The sequence below is a fragment of the Pholis gunnellus genome (genome assembly GCF_910591455.1).
Source record: "Pholis gunnellus genome assembly, chromosome: 20".
In the NCBI taxonomy this organism is placed as follows: Eukaryota; Metazoa; Chordata; class Actinopteri; order Perciformes; family Pholidae; genus Pholis; species Pholis gunnellus.
The window spans coordinates 15,365,456-15,383,284 of NC_136547.1; the positions used below are offsets into that span (position 1 = coordinate 15,365,456).

Consider the following 17,829-nt stretch of genomic DNA (forward strand, 5'->3'; position numbering starts at 1 on the left):
TGGTGGCGGACACGTCTCGCTGGCAGGGTGTGATGTATTGTGTTGAGGTTTTCCTCAGGTGCAATTCTTAATGTGACAGCATCTATTGACCTCAAATGTAAAATGTCACCCTACTGTCTCATACTGACGTGCATTTTGCTTCTTAATAAAATTTTAAAAGCAGTACATAGTCTGCAGCAAAAAACACAATTTCTATCTTTCCATCCATCCGTGCATATATATAAATACATAGAGGATCACCAATCTAAGATTAAAAAAACAGATGTTCTCTGCTTTCTGTTGTGGCTGCATGTCTGTTTATCCGTGGTCGTGATTTATTATTGTGGACATTTCCCTTTAAATGGAAAGGTTCTAGAGTTGCACCTGATCAGATCCAGATTAGCAGACACTTCCAAACATAATCCCCTGCATCTGCTTAGAGTCAGATTACCACAAATAGCATAATGATAGGAAATACCCATTATATGATTTGGAATTTTAGTCTGTCAGTGACTGGAATGACAATTATCAGAGGGATGTTGATACAATACATATTTTGTTAACAGTATGACATAGTGAACGTTTTGGGAAAAGACGTGCCAAAATGTAAAGTCTAATTAGGAAACTCCATTTAAAAAAAATTACATTGCACTAGTTAAAACATTTGTGTATGCTAAAATACTGTCAAATTACCAGTCAATTGCCAAAGAATCAACTTCATGATAACATGATTAGAACATGAAAGAGTGAAAATGAAATAAAGAATATTAGATGAGACCAAACTGGTTTGCAGATACAGTTTTTAATGTATCACAACAATGAGCAACAAACATACTTGATGAACTATTTCCAGAAGTTGTTCAAATACCATCTACAATAAACGTCATTTCAACTATGACAACAGGTCTGTGACAAAATAAAAAAAAGGTTTCAAAACCATGTTATTACCGTGATACGGTACAGTTGAGACCTCAAACAGTACAGTAACAAAAACTAATGCGACTACTCTCTATATATAAAACATCAATAACATTTTTGGTTTAGTTTATTTAAAGTTTTAGCCATAGGGGCTTCTTCTTATTAAAACCTCAGGGTGCATTTCCTATGTAACCCAGATGTTGAAGAGTACATATTGTGTAGGATATGATTGCGCCATGAAAATCCCTTTGACATCCAGAAGAACAATTCCAATTTCAACCTTTTGAAGGCTGTCCCCATAAACATGACACAATCCATCCATTTTTTTTTTTTTTTTAAGTTCTTTTTTTTCTTTTTGGCTGCTGTGCAGTTGCAATATCTATGTACAGTTATATTGTTGGACCATCCTTTTTGTTGGTTTGTTAGCTTTTACCAGTCCTTGGTGTGGAAAGCGTCCTGTCTGATGCTAACATCTTAGCACATGATGCTAGCTGACAGTTCAGTCTTATAATGCTGAGCCACAGAGTGGGGAAAGGCAAAAAGCCAGAGTTGTGAAAGCATTTGGAATCAGGACAGTCGCTCATGTTTGTACAATGGCAGAATTGCACCTTGGGAGGCCAGGATGTCTCTTGTGAAACACAATCGAAAAGTGTCTTCAGGATTAAAGTAAATGTTAAAATACTAAAAATCCAAATAATGACAATTAAAAAGCTCACGCAGAAAATGAAAAACTGAAAGTTTGCTTTAAAACTTTAAAAAAAACCCACCTTTACAATAATAAAACAGAAGAGGAAATGTTACTTGATTTCATTGTTTGAAACAATAACTAAGCATGATTTGATTTAACCTGTCAAACAGTTGCATTACATGCTACTTGCTCATCTCAGAATAGGAAATACCAAAAGCAATACATTTTTGCATTTCTTCATATTAATAAATTTGTACCATGCACAGCCAACTACGAATATGTACAACAGCTTAGCTTTCTTTGTTCACAAGCCTTTATCTTTCATACAAATAGCCTTCTGTTACTTTGGAATGAATCACATTGGTTTCAATTACCAAACTAGAAAGTGATTCGTAAAAAATTGAACACCCTTTGACAGCTTTCACATTCTTAGTTCCACAGCAAAATAAGAAAATAATATAAAATAAAAATAGCAAAGCAAAGCAATTAATGGACCAGTATTTCGTCTGGTAGAAAGTTGAGAGAATTGATGGCAAGCAAAATAACATTACACAGTAGCAGCAAAACTTTGTAAGGTAATACTTTGCAATGTTGATATCACTAAATGTGGAAAAATTCAAACGTTGACTTTAACTGTAGATCATCAGAAGTGCCCAGAGAATTGTTGGGAGGACGTCAACCTATGCACTAAATGGCTGCGTATAGGTGTAACACTGTTTTAAGTCCTACAAGTACATGAACATGTTTGTATTATACAACAAAAATGCTGTTGTCCCCCATTTAAAGCAGCATATTTGCAAATGTATAGCAAATGATCATACCTTTTTTTTAACATTGTGACCAACTTGTACCTTAACATTTTCAAGTATACAGTACTGCTTTCATGGATGCACCAATTGTTAAATAGGTCTCTAGATTGTTAGGCATCAATCCTGTAACAAATATGGACCAATATGCTGCTGCAATAGACACAAATAATAATTAAAACACAAACATACAAACAGAAAAAAATCTATTAAATTAACAAATGGCCTACTCAAATAATAAAAAGACAAATAAAAACAAAATAAGTGCACTATAGTCCAGACACAAGCAAGTACCGTAACAGTACAGCAATTCACAAATGAAAAATGTTATATTCACATAATCCGAGAGAGTCTATCAAAACTAGAGTTATTACCTCTTCAGAAAAGGGGGTGAGCAGAGGTAAAAGTGAGAAGGTAAGAGTTGGCACAGATTAGTATATACTACAAGAAAAAAGGGGGTGGGAAATAGATACAGCTTGTTGTAATACAAACTGGCAAACACAGGGGCATCATACACATTTACTTCACCATTCTAAATTCCCTCAGTGGCAAAACCATACTGTCTTTGTAGGGCAAAACTAAAAGGATATGCACATCGTCCACTGTAACAGTAATATTGTCTCTTGGTACTCTATACACATCAAGAAAATGCGTCCGATAAAGCTTGACATGTTTTGGTTATAAGCCAAGTGTACCCAGGCTTGTTGCTGCTTTAACAAATGAGAAATGTTATGTTCTGACCTGAGAATTTAAAGCTACTGAATTACACCTATCTAAACTAAGAGAGATTCTCTTTGAGGGTTCTGGATCGTCATCCCATACAGTACATGCTAGCATTTGGAAAACAATCCAGCTGAGGTGCAATTTGCTATCGTGAGAGTTTTTGGCTTGAAACAAGCCCCCCAAGGGAGCCTGTGGGATTTTTTTCCTACTCCATGTTTTTGTATACAATATAAGCTCAGTCAAGCATCTGCAACAGTTCTGTCCATAACAAAAATCAATCAATATCTTGCCAGCATATCAATATGGGAAAAACAATCCTGAGTCAATCATTTGGTACTGTAATTTTTTGGGTTAAGAGAAACTTTGGAACTGCAGTTTAAAAAGTCTTATTTTTTCTTTAAGCAAGGGATCCTTTTGTCACTCCTACACACTGAACATATCCATTCTGATACTACTGAAGCTCGCGTCTAGGCCAGAGGCCGACTTAGCCTTGACTTCCAACGCGTTATCTAAGTCATCCAGCTTCTGGCTTAGCTCATTGTCAGACTCATCTGAACAACTCTCGGTGGGTAGTGAGGTTGGAACCCCTGAGGTGCTGCAGGAAGTTGAGGTAACCGTTGAAGGTGAGGAGAGGGGGGGAGGAGGAGAGGCAGACGGGGAGGAGGAAGCAGCTTTCCGGGCTGTGGCGGCCTGGAACAGGACATTTGGCCAGGACTTCATGGACAAGTGAGAGAGATGAGGAAAGGTGTTATTAGAAGAAGCTGCAGACTGCGAGGTAGATGTGGTGTTAGGAGTAGGGGAGCAGACAGAGTGAGGTAATAATCTAGTATGCTCTTTGGCATTTCTCATTGCTTGTTTGATTGTTTTCTCTTTGTGCAAGCTCGACTGAAGGTGTTGGCCAAGTGCTTCATTCCCGTTAACAACCACATTGCAGGCAACACAAGTGTAGTTGCTCACTGCCTTTCGAAGCACTGTCTCTTGCGGGTCAGTAAAAGGATGTCCTAAGTAACAGAAGGACTTCTGATGACGCACCACAGAATCTTCGTCAGCAAAAATCATCTGGCACTTCCTGCATATAAACTCATGCTTGACGGACGGTACAATAAAAGCGTCTGGAAAATCCATGGTACTTTTGGTATCTGTTTTCGGTTCTTCTTTTGTGCTTTCTTTTGAAGAGCCTTTGTTGGTTTTATCCTTAGCGTTTATAGCTTCTTTTGGTTTGAAAGAGTTGGTGGCGGTGCTCTGTATGCTCTGGGGTGTCTTCACAGGGGTTGATTTCTGTTGCTGCTTCTGTTGTTGTCTCTGTTGTTGCTCAAGTTGTTTCTGCTGTTGTTGTTGTTGCTTCTGCAGTGAATCCTGGAGGGACTGCTGGTACTGCTGGTACTGCTGCAGGAGGGCGGTCTGGGAGAGACCAGCGGCCATGGCAGCTTGTGGGACTGCTGCTGGGCCATATGGAAACAGGTTCTCCATTCCACACAGTGGTGGGAAGTAGCCCCCTGTTTGGACCCCTCTAGGAAGCTGGGGAGAGAAGCAGTTGGGAAATCCAGGTAGAAAGTAGGGCAAGAACTGCCCCCCGAAGAAAGAGCTGGGATCACTTGAGGCAAGAGCATTCTGAAGTGCCTGAAGCTGGGTGGCGTCTAGTTGAGTCTCACTTCCTGCTTTCCCTGGAGCTGGTTTCTCCCTTTTCTTGGCCATGCTGGGGGTCTCAGGGCGTGAGCCGCTCATGTTCTCTCTGTCCTTTACCTTCATCTGCGGTGGCTTGTCTCCTGGTTTCTTGCTGCTGTCTCTCTCTGAATCTTTACCTTGCTGCTCTGTATGATTTACTGCTGCCAAAGGTGTGGAGGGAACAGGAGGAGGAAGAGGAGGTGGAGGAGGAGGAGGAGGAGTCTGCAGAAGAGTCTTGGTTGGGGTAGTGCTGAGAGACATGGCAGGAGAGGGGGTGGCTGGTGTAGGGAACCCAAGCATGCCAGCACCGGGAGACGCTAAAGCTGAAATACAGTGGTATATAAATATGGAAATGTTCAATATTTAAATATTCAACCCCAAATCACTATGGAAATTTGTTTGTATCACAAGCTAAAGATGTTTGTCACTGGCTGAGACTTTATCGCTCTTGTTAAGATTTTGTTATGGATCAAAACTGTCACATGCGCTTTAAGATAATTTCAATCTGCCAATATATATTATAATATAAATATACCAAACCTACAATAAGGGGGAAAACAAACAACACAAACAAAAGCCATGATATAGATGCATTTGTTGTAAAAATCTCTGAATTACCAATTAGCAGTTCAACTGTGATGATGACATAATGCATGCACTAACTCCCACCATTTTTTATTTTAAAATAGTTTTTAAAAATAAGACTTTTTGACCAACACCACTGTGATACAGAATAAACAGTAGAATAGTAGAATAAAATAGTGCATGATAAAGCTCAGTTCATAAAGCTTCTAGTGTTTTTTTTACTTTTTTTTAAAACTGTTCGTCATACTAACTCACCAGGTGTGTTGGGTGGGAAAACGGGAAGTGATGATGGCCCATTGACCCCAGGAAGTAACACTGGCGGAAGGCCAGACAACCCTGGGTAGCCTGAGGGTAGACTGAGGCCATGAAGTGCATTATTGTTGTCCACTGCAGTCTGTTGCTGCTGGCCAGGCAGGCTGAGTCCATCACCAGCTTTCCTCATTCGGTCCAGCTCTTGCTGGGCCATCAGTTGACGGACAGTGGTTGGTGCTAGGTAGTCCTTTTCTCTATCTACCTGGTTTCCCAGGGTTTCTTGCACTTTGGCAATGTGCTGTTTGGAAAAGATGTGGTCTCGGACAGACATCCGGACAGTGTACTTTATACCACACAAAGTACAGTGAGGCCTGGGCCCGTCTGGTGAGCCTTGACTTATCATGAATGGCTTTCCAATGTTAATCTTGAATTTCTTTTCTTTAGCACGGGCATTCTGGAACCACACCTGGACAACACGCTTGGGGAGTCCAATCTCATTGCCTAGCATCTCACACTCTTGCATTGTAGGAGTGCGGTAGTCACTAAAACAGGCTTTGAGAACTTTAAGTTGCAGGTTACTCATCTGGGTCCTGAATCGTTTGTGTCCTGGCCTATCCCCGACATTGCTGCCTTTCCCGGACTTGTTGAAGGGGTTACCTGCCCCAAAGGGACTAGGGGAACTGGGATCAGCTAGACTTGATGATTCACTTCTGTCATAGAATTCATCCATATCATCATAGTAAGAGTCATAGTCCTTTCCAGAGAAGCTGAGTGCAGGGCTCACCATGCTGTATTGGAACCTTTCATTCCCACCATCAGAGTTTGGTGCCAGGCCACTTTTGTCACTCAGCTTGTCCCCTCCATTGGCTGTGAGGCTCTCAACCTCATTGTTATTACCCTCATCTCCAGTTGTAGCATCACTAATGGCTGTATTAATAGAGGATGTCTCATCAAAGTCCATCCTACTGCAATCATAAGATGAGACTTCTGCTGAATTAATAGTAGGCCCTTCAGTTTCATCACAGTTTTCAGCTTTTAAGGATGAAGGGCTTAAGAAGTTTTTTAATTGTACCTCAGATGGTTTGACTGGAGTTGAGGATGCAGTAGGCAGCTCATACTCATTTGGCTCAGTCTTGGTAGGCAGCTGTGGGTAGTCAAAGAAATTATACTTATTTGGGCTTTCACCCCTGTCATTGTCTTGATTCATCATTGGACTTGGTGGCAAGCTAAAGCCTGCCTGCTTAGCGTCATGCCAGTGTCTGGATCTTATGTGACTATCGAGAGCAGATTTAGCCTTGAACAGTGCTCTGCAAAAGGGACATTTCTTGTGGGATTGGGAGGGCCCTATAGCCCTAAACTGCCCCTTTCTCTCTCTTGCTCGGGTGTTTTGGAACCAAACTTGCACAACTCTCTTTTTCAAGCCGACCTCTCGTGCAATGTGGTCCAACATCTTCCTTGTTGGGTTAGAGTCAAGTAGGTATTTGTCATAGAGAACCTCCAGTTGTTCTGGTGTAATGGTGGTTCTCAAACGTTTATCTCTGTGCTGCTCTTCACTACTGTTTCCACCATCTTTATCGTTAGCACTTTCATCCTTGTCATCCAGTTTTCTCTTCATTGCCCCAGAGCCTGCAGCAGAGGTCAAACCAGAGCTACCCTGAGAGGGGATTTGGGAGAGGCCTCCAGATAACAGCTGGCTAGCCATTAGGGGGTTATTTGGGTCAAATATCATATAGGGCATATCAATGGGTCTTTCGAGGAACTGAGAGTGAAGGAATTGGTTTTGGGCAGCCAAGAAATGCATGTGCTGATGCTCCTGCCATAGCTCGACAGTGGGGAATGCAATCTTACACTGGTCACACTGGTACTGAAGCATCTGGTGAGGGAGGTTGTTTGTCAGTGAGGAAATGGCCAGGGAGAGTGGACTTGAGGGCACTGCAGCTGCCTGTGGCTGCGAATGGGGTCTTGACATTTGTGGCTGAGGAGCTTTCTGAGGAGGTGGCTGAGGTGTGCAAGCCTTTGATGGTCTTGGTTCTGGTAGTGACTTCATCATAGGTGATGATGCAGTCTCAGTTTGTTTAGGTTCAGCTTCAGGGGAAATGTCTGGTTTGGGGGAAGTTTTCCCCATGCTGGCACGTGGAGAGGCCAGCACAGGGGAGCTTGAGCCAGAACTGCTGGCAGTTCTATTGGACTGTTTAGGTTGCTCAAAAGGTACTTGGATAGTCTTAGATGGATCTTGCTCACCACTATCTATGTAATCCTCATAGGTTTCCTCACTACCTTCCTCATCTTCATCCTTATAACACAGTTTTTTCTGGTGAGTGATTAAGTCAAAGATGCGTGGGAACACAATGTTGCACTTTTTACACTGGTACTGCATGTTGGCTGTTCTGATGTATCGTTCATTGGTCAGCTCTTTTTTCTCATTATCTTTAGAATCAGCCTGGTTTTCATAGCTCTTGCGAGCTTTCTGCCGGGCATTCTGGAACCACACTACAATGACCCGGGAAGGTAGATTGAGCACAGTGGAAAGTTGCTCAATCTCATCATCCTTTGGATAGGCATTAGTGTCAAAGAAATCTTGAAGTACCCTTAACTGGTAATCAGTGAATCTGGTCCTGGATGACCTCTTGTTGAAGGCTGATTCAGTTCTGTAGTATTCATGTGCACTGAGCGGGGGCTCAATTCGAATATCTTCCAATGTAGTAATTGGAGGAATACTAAAATTGTAGGGAGAGTCTTTACTCCGCTGTCTTTCTTTGAAGAGAGTGTTACGGAACCAGTGCTTTATGACTTTTTGGGGCAAGCAAGACTTCTCTGACATCTCCTGAATTTGCTCTTCATTGGGGGAATTATTGATATCAAAGTTAGCACGAAGGATCTTAAGCTGGTCATCTGTGATACGGGTGCGTGGTCGCTTGAACTGGGATTGGCGGAGGAAGTTTGGATCAAGACCTAATTGTTGCTGGCAGAGCTGTGTAAGGTCTGAGGAAAGAGAGTCCATAGTGGGCATCTGGAGGGCAAGCTGATGGGGCAGGCCTGGGTGCTGGAGAGACTGCATCATTAGAGGTGAAAACATGGGCATATCCATGGGAACAGGGAGCTGCACTTGGGGAGGTGCAGCAGGGGCAGTAGGTGGGGGAGGAGGGGGTGGTGGCTGGGGTGGTGGTGTCTGGTGAGATGGTTGGTGTGGGGCCATATTGGGGACAGAAGCTGGTGAGGGTACTGGGGTTTGGGGCTTGGTCATTGATGTAGAGGGAGGCTGATTAGCCGTCACTGGAGATGGAGTTGGAGGTGGCGGGGGAGGAGGTGGTGGTGGCGGTGGTGGTGGAGTCTCAGGTGAAGCAGGGTTTATTGGATAGAGTTTGTCGTAGGCCTCTCTGTACTGCTGGGCAAACTTTTCCAGCTCCACATATGGGAAAAAGTGACTGTGCACATGTTCCTGGTGACTTTTGAGAATAAGCATATTGGAGAAGAGTTTACCACACATCCCACACTCAAGCTTATCAGTGTTCATTTCCACTTGTTCAACACCATCTTTGTTTTTCTTTTGGTTTCTTTGTCGGTTTTCATTGTATTGAATGACCAGCTCAAATCCGAAGTTCTCTAGTAGTGCTTTGGCTGCATTGCCCCTTGCTCCTGACACAATACGTGGAGGAGGAATCAATGGCTCTGGGAACTTAGATTTTCTGGGGTCTTTTCCTCCATCACTTAATGCATCACTGGCATTTTCCATCTTTGCTCTGTTTTCTTGTTTTTCTAGTTGGTCCTCTGCCTCTCTTGTCATCTGAATTTCTGAAACAGATACATTGCTGGACTCCATTTTGGATTTGTGGTTCTGCAACTGCTGGTGTTTCTGTTGCTGAATTTGAAACTGTGTCTGAGAGGCTTGCTGCTGCTGTTGTTGCTGCTGAGCCTGTTGCTGGGCCTGAACCTGCTGCAACTGGTGTTGCTGTTGCATCTGCTGCTTCAAGTCCTCTAGGAATGATCCAGTAAGGCCTGGCATTCCAAAAGCTGCTGCTGAGTGTAGCGCAAGTTCTGGACTAAGATTGAACTCAGCTCCTGGGATGTAGAAGGGGAAAAGGAACTGTGGCTGTTGAAATTGCAGCAGTGCTTCTGGTGTCATTGGAAAATGGGGGAAGAAAGCTGGATTAAGAAACTGAGGCTGGAAGAAGGCAGCCTGTTGCTGGAGTTCATGTTGAAGCTGCAGTTGCAATTGGGCTGAGGACTGCGCTGACAGGTGGCTGCTTGCCTGTGCTGAAACCTGGTCAGTAGTTGTTGTTGGTTTTGGGTTGTTGCTGCTGTTGGCTTCTTTGGGTTCCACAATGTTTTCTTTGTTAGCAGAAGGAGTTCCACTTCTAGCAGTGTCTGAGTTGCTGCTGTTCCCTTGTGTGCTTGGGGCAGGGCTTTTTGCAGGCACTGGACCACTGGTGCTTGTGATACTGCTGCTGCTCATTTCAGTTTTGGCTGTTCTGGCTTTGGTCTGGTGGAGCACTGACCTCATATGAATTTCAAGGGTTGAGCTTTGGCTATAGGCAACATTGCAAATATTGCATTTGAATGGTTTGTTATCAATGCTGTTGCTTGTCTCTTGTGGAACTGGGCTTGACGCCTCTTGAAGAACCTTCTTCAACTTATGCAGATGGGAGACTGAATTATAGTGGACTAGTAGGATGTTCTTCTGAGTGAAGGACTCCTTACATACTGTGCACTTGTAAGGCCGAGAAGGATCCAAAAATTTCTCCATTGTAAAGTTGGGCCCTTTTCTGAATGGTAGGGTCCGTTTTGGTTCTGCTCCCATGTCATCTAGCAGAGAGCTACTGTCACTTCCGGTAGGACTGGGCTTCTCTTCCTGGTCCATTTCATCATCTTTGTCCAAGTCATGTTCAAAGGCCTGAGCTTCCTCCAAGGCCCTGGCCTCACTCTCAGTGATATCTCCATTCAGTGGCAGATTTCCTATGAGTTGCTGCACCTCAGCTTCAGTAAGTTCAGGGTGTCCATTTTCCAAATGCTTCCTGAGGGCCAGGAATGTCCTGAAGCTGCGCTGGCAAAGGCTGCACATAGTGGCTGCTCTGATGGCATGGTACTGGGAATGTATCTGAAGCTTCTGCATTGTCTTGAAGGCCAGGCTGCAATGGTTGCAACGATATTTGTAGACATGACGATCAGATACTGAGAGCTGTTGTTGTTGCTGCTGGAGCCTTTGGAGCTCACTGAGATGGTCCTGTATGGTATCAGGAGACTTGCTATCATGTCCTAATCCACTGGCTCTCTTCCAGCCTGGAGCCTCTGCGGCCTCCTTAGGGGGCTTGAGTTCCTCACCCTGCAGGTCCAATTCATTCTTGTCTTGAGTGCTTAGCTCATCCTTTGAGATGTTTCCTAAAAGTAGAAAATGCAATTTGAAGTACAATACACTGCATCATCTACTTATCATATTTTTCTTATAAGTGACAAACAACTAAACCTGATAATTATACATGCATACATTTGTATATGGAAGTTACATTTTATTATCACTTGGTCAACATATTAATTAACCCATCTAAGAACCAAATTCTGCTCACCTTGAGATTTTCCTGACCCATCAGTAAGAGAGGTAGAGGAATCCATTAAAGACGGACCTTTGTCTTGTCCAGTTTGGGGATGCATTATATTATTTGGTGTTGCTGTTTCAGGTCCAACAACCTATCAAAACCAAAGAAATATCTTCATTATTATATACATTTGGACATTCTTCATGCATGTTCACTTCTCAAGATGTGTACTACAAAAGTAAAAGACACATTTCCTAGATGTCTACAAACACTTCACAAACATATTAAGTGACTTTGGAGTACTATTTTACTTTTTAAAATAATTAGCAAAAACACATTTTTGCTGACACACACAAAGTCAAACACACAAACACAAATATTTGTAATCATTACTTCTACATACAGTCATAATCAGCTTTTCCACGCAGTCGGGAGCCACACTGTGAAGGTGGGTGAGATGCAGCTGCAGGTGAATCTTGTTGCTCAGGACATCCTGGCACAGTGGGCAGCGAATCACTGGCTGCATGGAATGCTGGGACATCACATGGAGCTGCATACGGTTGGCATCTTTACTGCTGTAGTTGCAATATGGACACTGCTGAACCTAAAAAAAAACCAAGATGGTATAATAAGTAACTGATTGGCAGTGGAGAAAATTAACATTCTGTACAATGCAAAATGAATCCGATAGCAGGAATTACTTTTTGCACAAGATGTACTCCTTATTGGGTAACATTCTTACACAGCAGAGCCATTAGCATAGCTGGCTGTCCACTGTGTGCCTCACTAAAGACGTCAGCCATAACTTTTTAAAAACAAACAAGGATCGAGACACACAAGACACATGTCTCCTGTACTGTTTAATTCTTACCAGGCTTTCCTGCTCTTCAATGCCCACTAAACTCATCCCACCACATTTACCTCTTCCAACCAACCCTCATGTCCACCTTAACGCAGAAATTGTAGCTCAACCATGTTTCATTTAATTCACTTAAGTTTCTCAACTCATGCAATTTTATTAGCCCAAACCACGATTGGCCAGAATTTCTAATCAGTATTACAGATGACAAAGGTGTGTACTCGCCCAAGCTACGCCTTGCCCTCATTACAGGGAGTACTCTGAACATAGCAGCCTCCCCACCACCTGTCTTAATAGAATCCATTTCTGAAATGACTAAGTCCTCCCTCCTTGCAGGGCCCAGAACCAGACAAGCTAATACTTCATAATCTAATTTAAAAACACATATAATTTAAAGAGATGCAAAAAGGGGGGGGGGGGGGTGAAGCAGGGAGGGAGGCCTAAGGCTAGTGCAGGTAGTCCACTTAAGAACACAAAGACTTGCCTACTGTGCTTGATGCTAAAAAGCTCTGTCAGGGAGGGAATGGTGGGCTGCATTTAACCCTTTGATAGAAAGCTGGCGCCAACAATTGCTAAACGCTTAGCTTAGCATTTCTGCTTCTTACAGTTCATAAGTATCTTCCCATTAATTTATCCCACAGTGACAGCAAAGGTTAGATTTCATTAGTGCTTGTGAAGCAGAACCAGTCTCATTAACAATTAGCTTTCTGTACCACACATTTACCTATTTATTTGGAATATGAATTGCCAGATATCCAATTTAAATCTAAATGCACACAAAGCTCAATAACGTTCAGATGTGTTTTCTTTGGAAAGGTGAAAACAGTTTAAGGTCCATGGTTGGCCCCCCCTTACATTGCTTGGAACTATACCAGTCATAATTTTAGAGTTGTGCTATTGTAGTACAACTGGCAGTTTCCTTTTTATATTCTACAAACCTTTACCTGCTCACTGGCAGAGGTCTTCCCCTCAGCAGACTTTGGCCTTTTGGGCGGAATTTCGCTTTGTCGATCTGGCAGGAGGGAATGTTTAACCACAGAATTCGGTCCGGAAACCTCTTTGGATGTAGCATTCATTCCTGGCACATGATGGAGGGAATAGAGGGAGAGAAAGGAGGTACAGAGTCAGAATATAAAGCACTACAAATGACAATACTAATCTGAAAATACAACAAAGCAGCACAATTACAAAATGACTGTTGGCTAAACAATAGATTAATTTTACGGAGCTTTGAAGAATGAGTTCTGGAGCAGAATGACATATTTAACATAAGAGTTGAACGAGAGTAACAGCCCTGTCTCATTTATGTATAGTATCCCATAGATCACACATACTGTATGAGAAATGTGAATATTAATCTCCAACATATCAAGTAATATACTACAATAATATACTACTAAAATAATATAAAACTGACAAAATCGATTGAACAAATTGAAATGACTGACATTTTGTAGCCGGGTTAGCTCACAAAGTAAACATCAGTAAACATAATGGTAAATAAGATAAACACGTCTAACAAATTAATATTCATTAGGACATAGGTGATGATTTAAAAAAATGTTTTTGACACCAAGACAACATAAGCAAGGATACAATCATGGACTGTATTGTTCACATTCATATACACTGATGTGTTTCTGCCCCGAGGACACGTGAAATGGGAGAACTCGTGCAGGCTCATTATCACAGCACGACATACATTGAATGTTATGGTAATATTATACACTTCATTAGTTCATATACATTTCCCCAGCTGCCTCAACAACCTCTCTGTCTGTACAAGATGCAAACATTTTGGGGCTTGGTCACGGCTGGTGGTACAGTAGCAGCGCTACTTCTGTGTGTCTATTTGTATGTGTGCGTGTAAGCGTGTGTAACGTTAACAGCAGGGCTCAATGTGGAGAGATCAGCCTCTGGTTGTATTTAGTAAATGCTGCAGCCACTGATAAATCTTTCATTAGCCTCATCCTGAGATACAAGCCATGCAGGCCCTGCTATACTCTGCCAGTACAATTTACCCACTCGGCACAACACAAAGACACAGCAACAGCAAACCCCCACCCCGCCCCTGCTCTCTTCCTCTCCCCCCCTCTCTCTCTAAGCCATCACCCCCCCCCCCATCCCCATCCCCTCCCTCGTCTGGTCACTCAAGGCAATATGTGAGCCTCACTCTTGCGAATCAACGCTTCACGCTAGATGCACAAATGGAAAAAAAAGGGAAATCAAAGCACTGATACATGGAGAGGGGGTTGAAAAAAAACATTTTGTATTTCATATTATTCTGTGGCTCATGTTTGTATTGGGCGCATATCAATTCCTCCGGTCCGTTCATGCATTTTAATTCTGTTGCATTAAGTAGGCGTTCCACTTATTTTATTTGTAATCCCCTATATCTGAAGCCTGAAATATTGGCTTGTCAAGGAAAGTGACAAGAGAGGGAGGGAGGAAGAAAGGGTGAAAGAGAGAGAGAGAAGAAAAAAAAACACAAGGGCACAATGTGAATTTCCAAGAACATCCGAGAATTGCTCTGCAGCTCAGAATAGCGAGGTAATCTTGTCTTCCACTGCTTGTGATGGTCCCCGCAGGGCTTGTGTTTGTGTCTATGTGCATGTATGTGTGTGCATTATGTGCTTCATGACAGGCCTCTGACACTCCATTGGTCAGATTGGTCCATCTTGGTAGCACCCGTCATATCACCTGACCGTTCCAGAGCTCCCGCCCCACCGCGCATATTTGTTATCACCATTTCTAATTTCAACTTTCAATTTTTGCCTCCTTCTTCCAGTCAATTTGCAACTAAATTACATCCCTGCAAAAGGAGATGAGGCGATTGTCAGACAAGGGGCTGCAAACACATTTACAATGCGGCGGGGGAGAGAGCCTACAGATCACCATTGATTACTGTCATATTGAATGTAAATGTATGTTTGTGAAGAGAGTGTGTGTGTGTGAGTGTGCGAGCATGTGCAACATAAACATCTGTCCTTCTAGTTTAAATTCGTCTTCGACCTTGTGCTTTCATCAACACTTGTGACACTCGCATGGAGAAAATCAGTTGGTTAACCTTGAATGTTGAGAGAGCAGTTATCTCTATGGCCACTTAGGAGCTTTAAATGGCAGGCCCTGCTAATGTGAATAATAAAGTTTTTTCGAGCCTTAGAATTGCATTGAAATTGGTAGAGTGTCCTCCAAGGACATAATCACCTGTAACACAAATAATAACAGACCAAATATCAGCTAGCACAATCCAAACACCATCTATAAATTGATGGGAAAATGAAAATATGCCTCTGCCTATAGTTTTTGTAGCTTCATATTTTTGCCCTCAGTCGTGCTAAAACATTTACAGAGTAATAATGGGAGAGAGCAGGATTGAGGACAAGACAGGAGCAGGAGACTCTCCTCTCATTTTCCTTTGTCTCCGAGTCTGCACCCCACACTTAATGACTGTCCTCTTTCCTTCTGCCTGTTCTTTCCCCTCCCTTCCCACCTTCCCTCCATCCCTTCATCTTTAGGTGGGCTCCACCAGCTGCAGCCCAGTGAAGCGGAGGGGCAGAATAAACCTGACATCCCCTCCACCTCCACCAATGACAAATGTCTGCAAGCAGCAGGACCTTGCTTGATTAGATAAATCAAAAGGTGATTTATGACACTCAACCCTTTTTGCATTGCAGGGGGAGAGAGCAGCGCACTCGCCACCCATCTTTATTTGCAACTGTCAATGGTGTTTAGGGAGCTGCGTATACACACACTTATATACACGCAAGTGTGCGCTGAAATGGAGAGAAGTACAGAGCAATGGAGGGAGAGCCAGATGGATGTAGAGAAACAGAGGAAAGAACAAGAAAAATGATAGAGAGGGACAGAGAAGCCCATAGCTCTAAATACCTCAGGATATTTCTCTCCCAAATTGTTCCTCAAAAGGCAGGACGACCGGCAATACCATCATAGCAAATGCTTTTCACATGGATCTATTTTAGAATCTCCCCTTTTGTGTCGGAAGGGGTGAGACATTTTGTGCAAATTGAACCAAGCAAATGAGATTTTCACACAAACAAGCATATCACTGGATCCTTATATCTCTCCAACTAGGACTTTATAAGAAATAAACTACATTTTGGAGCAGGCTTTCAAAACAATCAAACCATACCTATTGCAATTTTTTTCTTCTCTTTTTTCTTTCTTTTACAAGCTGAAAAACAATTAGATTCCACTCCTGACATTTCGTTTCAAGAAAATAAAAAAAAGCCCACAAACAGCACAGAGAGTGGGGGGGGGGGGGGGGGGGGGGAGGCTGTCAATTAAAAAGGAGCAGGCTGGGTGGCGGCAGCTTGAATTTAGTATTCAATTTAGCTGTCCTGAGCCCTGGCAGACTGGCTAAGGTTACGGAGTAGTAAATCTAGGAGGGAGAGTTGGCCAAAACAGGCCAGGGAGGGCCGGCCAGCATGATTTACTGGCCTACTGCTCTGAGGTTACGCATTAGGCTGACCCCCGGTCACCTGATAACATTACAGCAACACACTCTGAACCCCAGACTCCCACTGAAGCACTCAGCAGGCCCAGATCTAGCCGGAGGGAGGTAGAGAGAGAGACTGGGAAGGAGTGAGATGTAGAACGTGAGAGACATAGTCAGATAGAGAGGGAGAGGGAGAGAAAGGCTGTTAAACAGCAGCTGTCTTATAGTTTGTGATTTTTTTTTTAATGACTAGCCCTCCTTTCTCTTCCATCTCCAGCTTGTGTTCTAATGACAGATAAATATGAGCATGGCCTCGTCACATTTGACAAATCTTCCGAGACGTTCAACAAGCTGTCATTACACAGAAAACACACAATCCGTACATGCACAAAAGAATTGCTGTAGGCTTGCAATTAAACATGCTAATATCTTTAATATATTTTAATTTCATTTTAGAGGGACAGAAAATGAGCACAGCTCCCATCTCAAGATGGGCAAATTTGCAAGATGCATGCAAATAAGAAAAAAATAATTTGAACAAGCTGATATTGGAATATTTTACATCTGATCTTGTTTGCATGAGATTCCATTTTGTCTCCCCCTTTATCTGCACAATTCCAAATTGTACACGGAATTAATACATAACATTTGACTGTAGGAACAATGAGTAATTTCTTTGCTAATTTGAGGCAGGTAGAGAGATCTGTAATTTCCTTAGGCTGCCTGACAGGCTCATTTCCATGCCGGGGCCTTTGTTTAGTTGGTTATTTATAAGAAGTGGGCCCCTGAGCCATGGTGGCAACATGCACAATCTACACGCACAGCACAAAGCTATCTGGAAGTAATCCACATCAGGGCATTTGCATGGAAAAATAACATGGATTACAATTAATCTAAAGTGACATGGGATTATAAAAAACAATGTAAATGAAGCAAGGGGAAAAAAAGCACTTTCTGTCTTTCCTTGCCCTTCCCCCCTATATCTCTGTTTCTCTCTTCCCCTCTCTGTATCTGCCCCTCTTTGTTTAAAGGATCTTGGTCTCGGAGATGAAGTGCGCAAACACACTGCTCACTTGGTCACACTGTAATCCTTTCCCTGGAGATCTCCATACGGACACACACACACACACACACACGTGCACAGATCTGAACATTTCAAGCTCGCCAGAGATTTGGGGCTGAGGATGGAGATGCTAAATCTTACTACTTTAAGCTGGAAAAAGAGAAAAACAAGGCCCCGTCTCTGATGATAACCCTAGCATAACAACACGCTGACACACCAGGCTCCCTTTTGCATTTTCTGGCATTTGACTTTCTTAAACCTCCTTTAATCCAAATGCAAAATAAAACACTCCAAACCCACT

General features: G+C 42.7%; 1 protein-coding gene across 1 annotated transcript in view; it reads right to left on the reverse strand.

Annotated features, from left to right (window-relative positions):
• Nucleotides 1–805: 805 nt before the first annotated feature.
• Nucleotides 806–17,829, reverse strand: part of zfhx4 (zinc finger homeobox 4) — a 78,873-nt gene continuing 61,849 nt past the window's right edge. The window contains exons 8-12 of the mRNA XM_079181405.1: nucleotides 12,951–13,084; nucleotides 11,551–11,751; nucleotides 11,178–11,298; nucleotides 5,620–10,992; nucleotides 806–5,102 (exon numbers count right to left, since the gene is read on the reverse strand). Of these exons, the coding sequence (XP_079037531.1) occupies nucleotides 3,538–5,102; nucleotides 5,620–10,992; nucleotides 11,178–11,298; nucleotides 11,551–11,751; nucleotides 12,951–13,084 (7,394 nt within the window). The 3' untranslated portion in view covers nucleotides 806–3,537. The remainder of the gene's footprint in view (nucleotides 5,103–5,619; nucleotides 10,993–11,177; nucleotides 11,299–11,550; nucleotides 11,752–12,950; nucleotides 13,085–17,829) is intronic.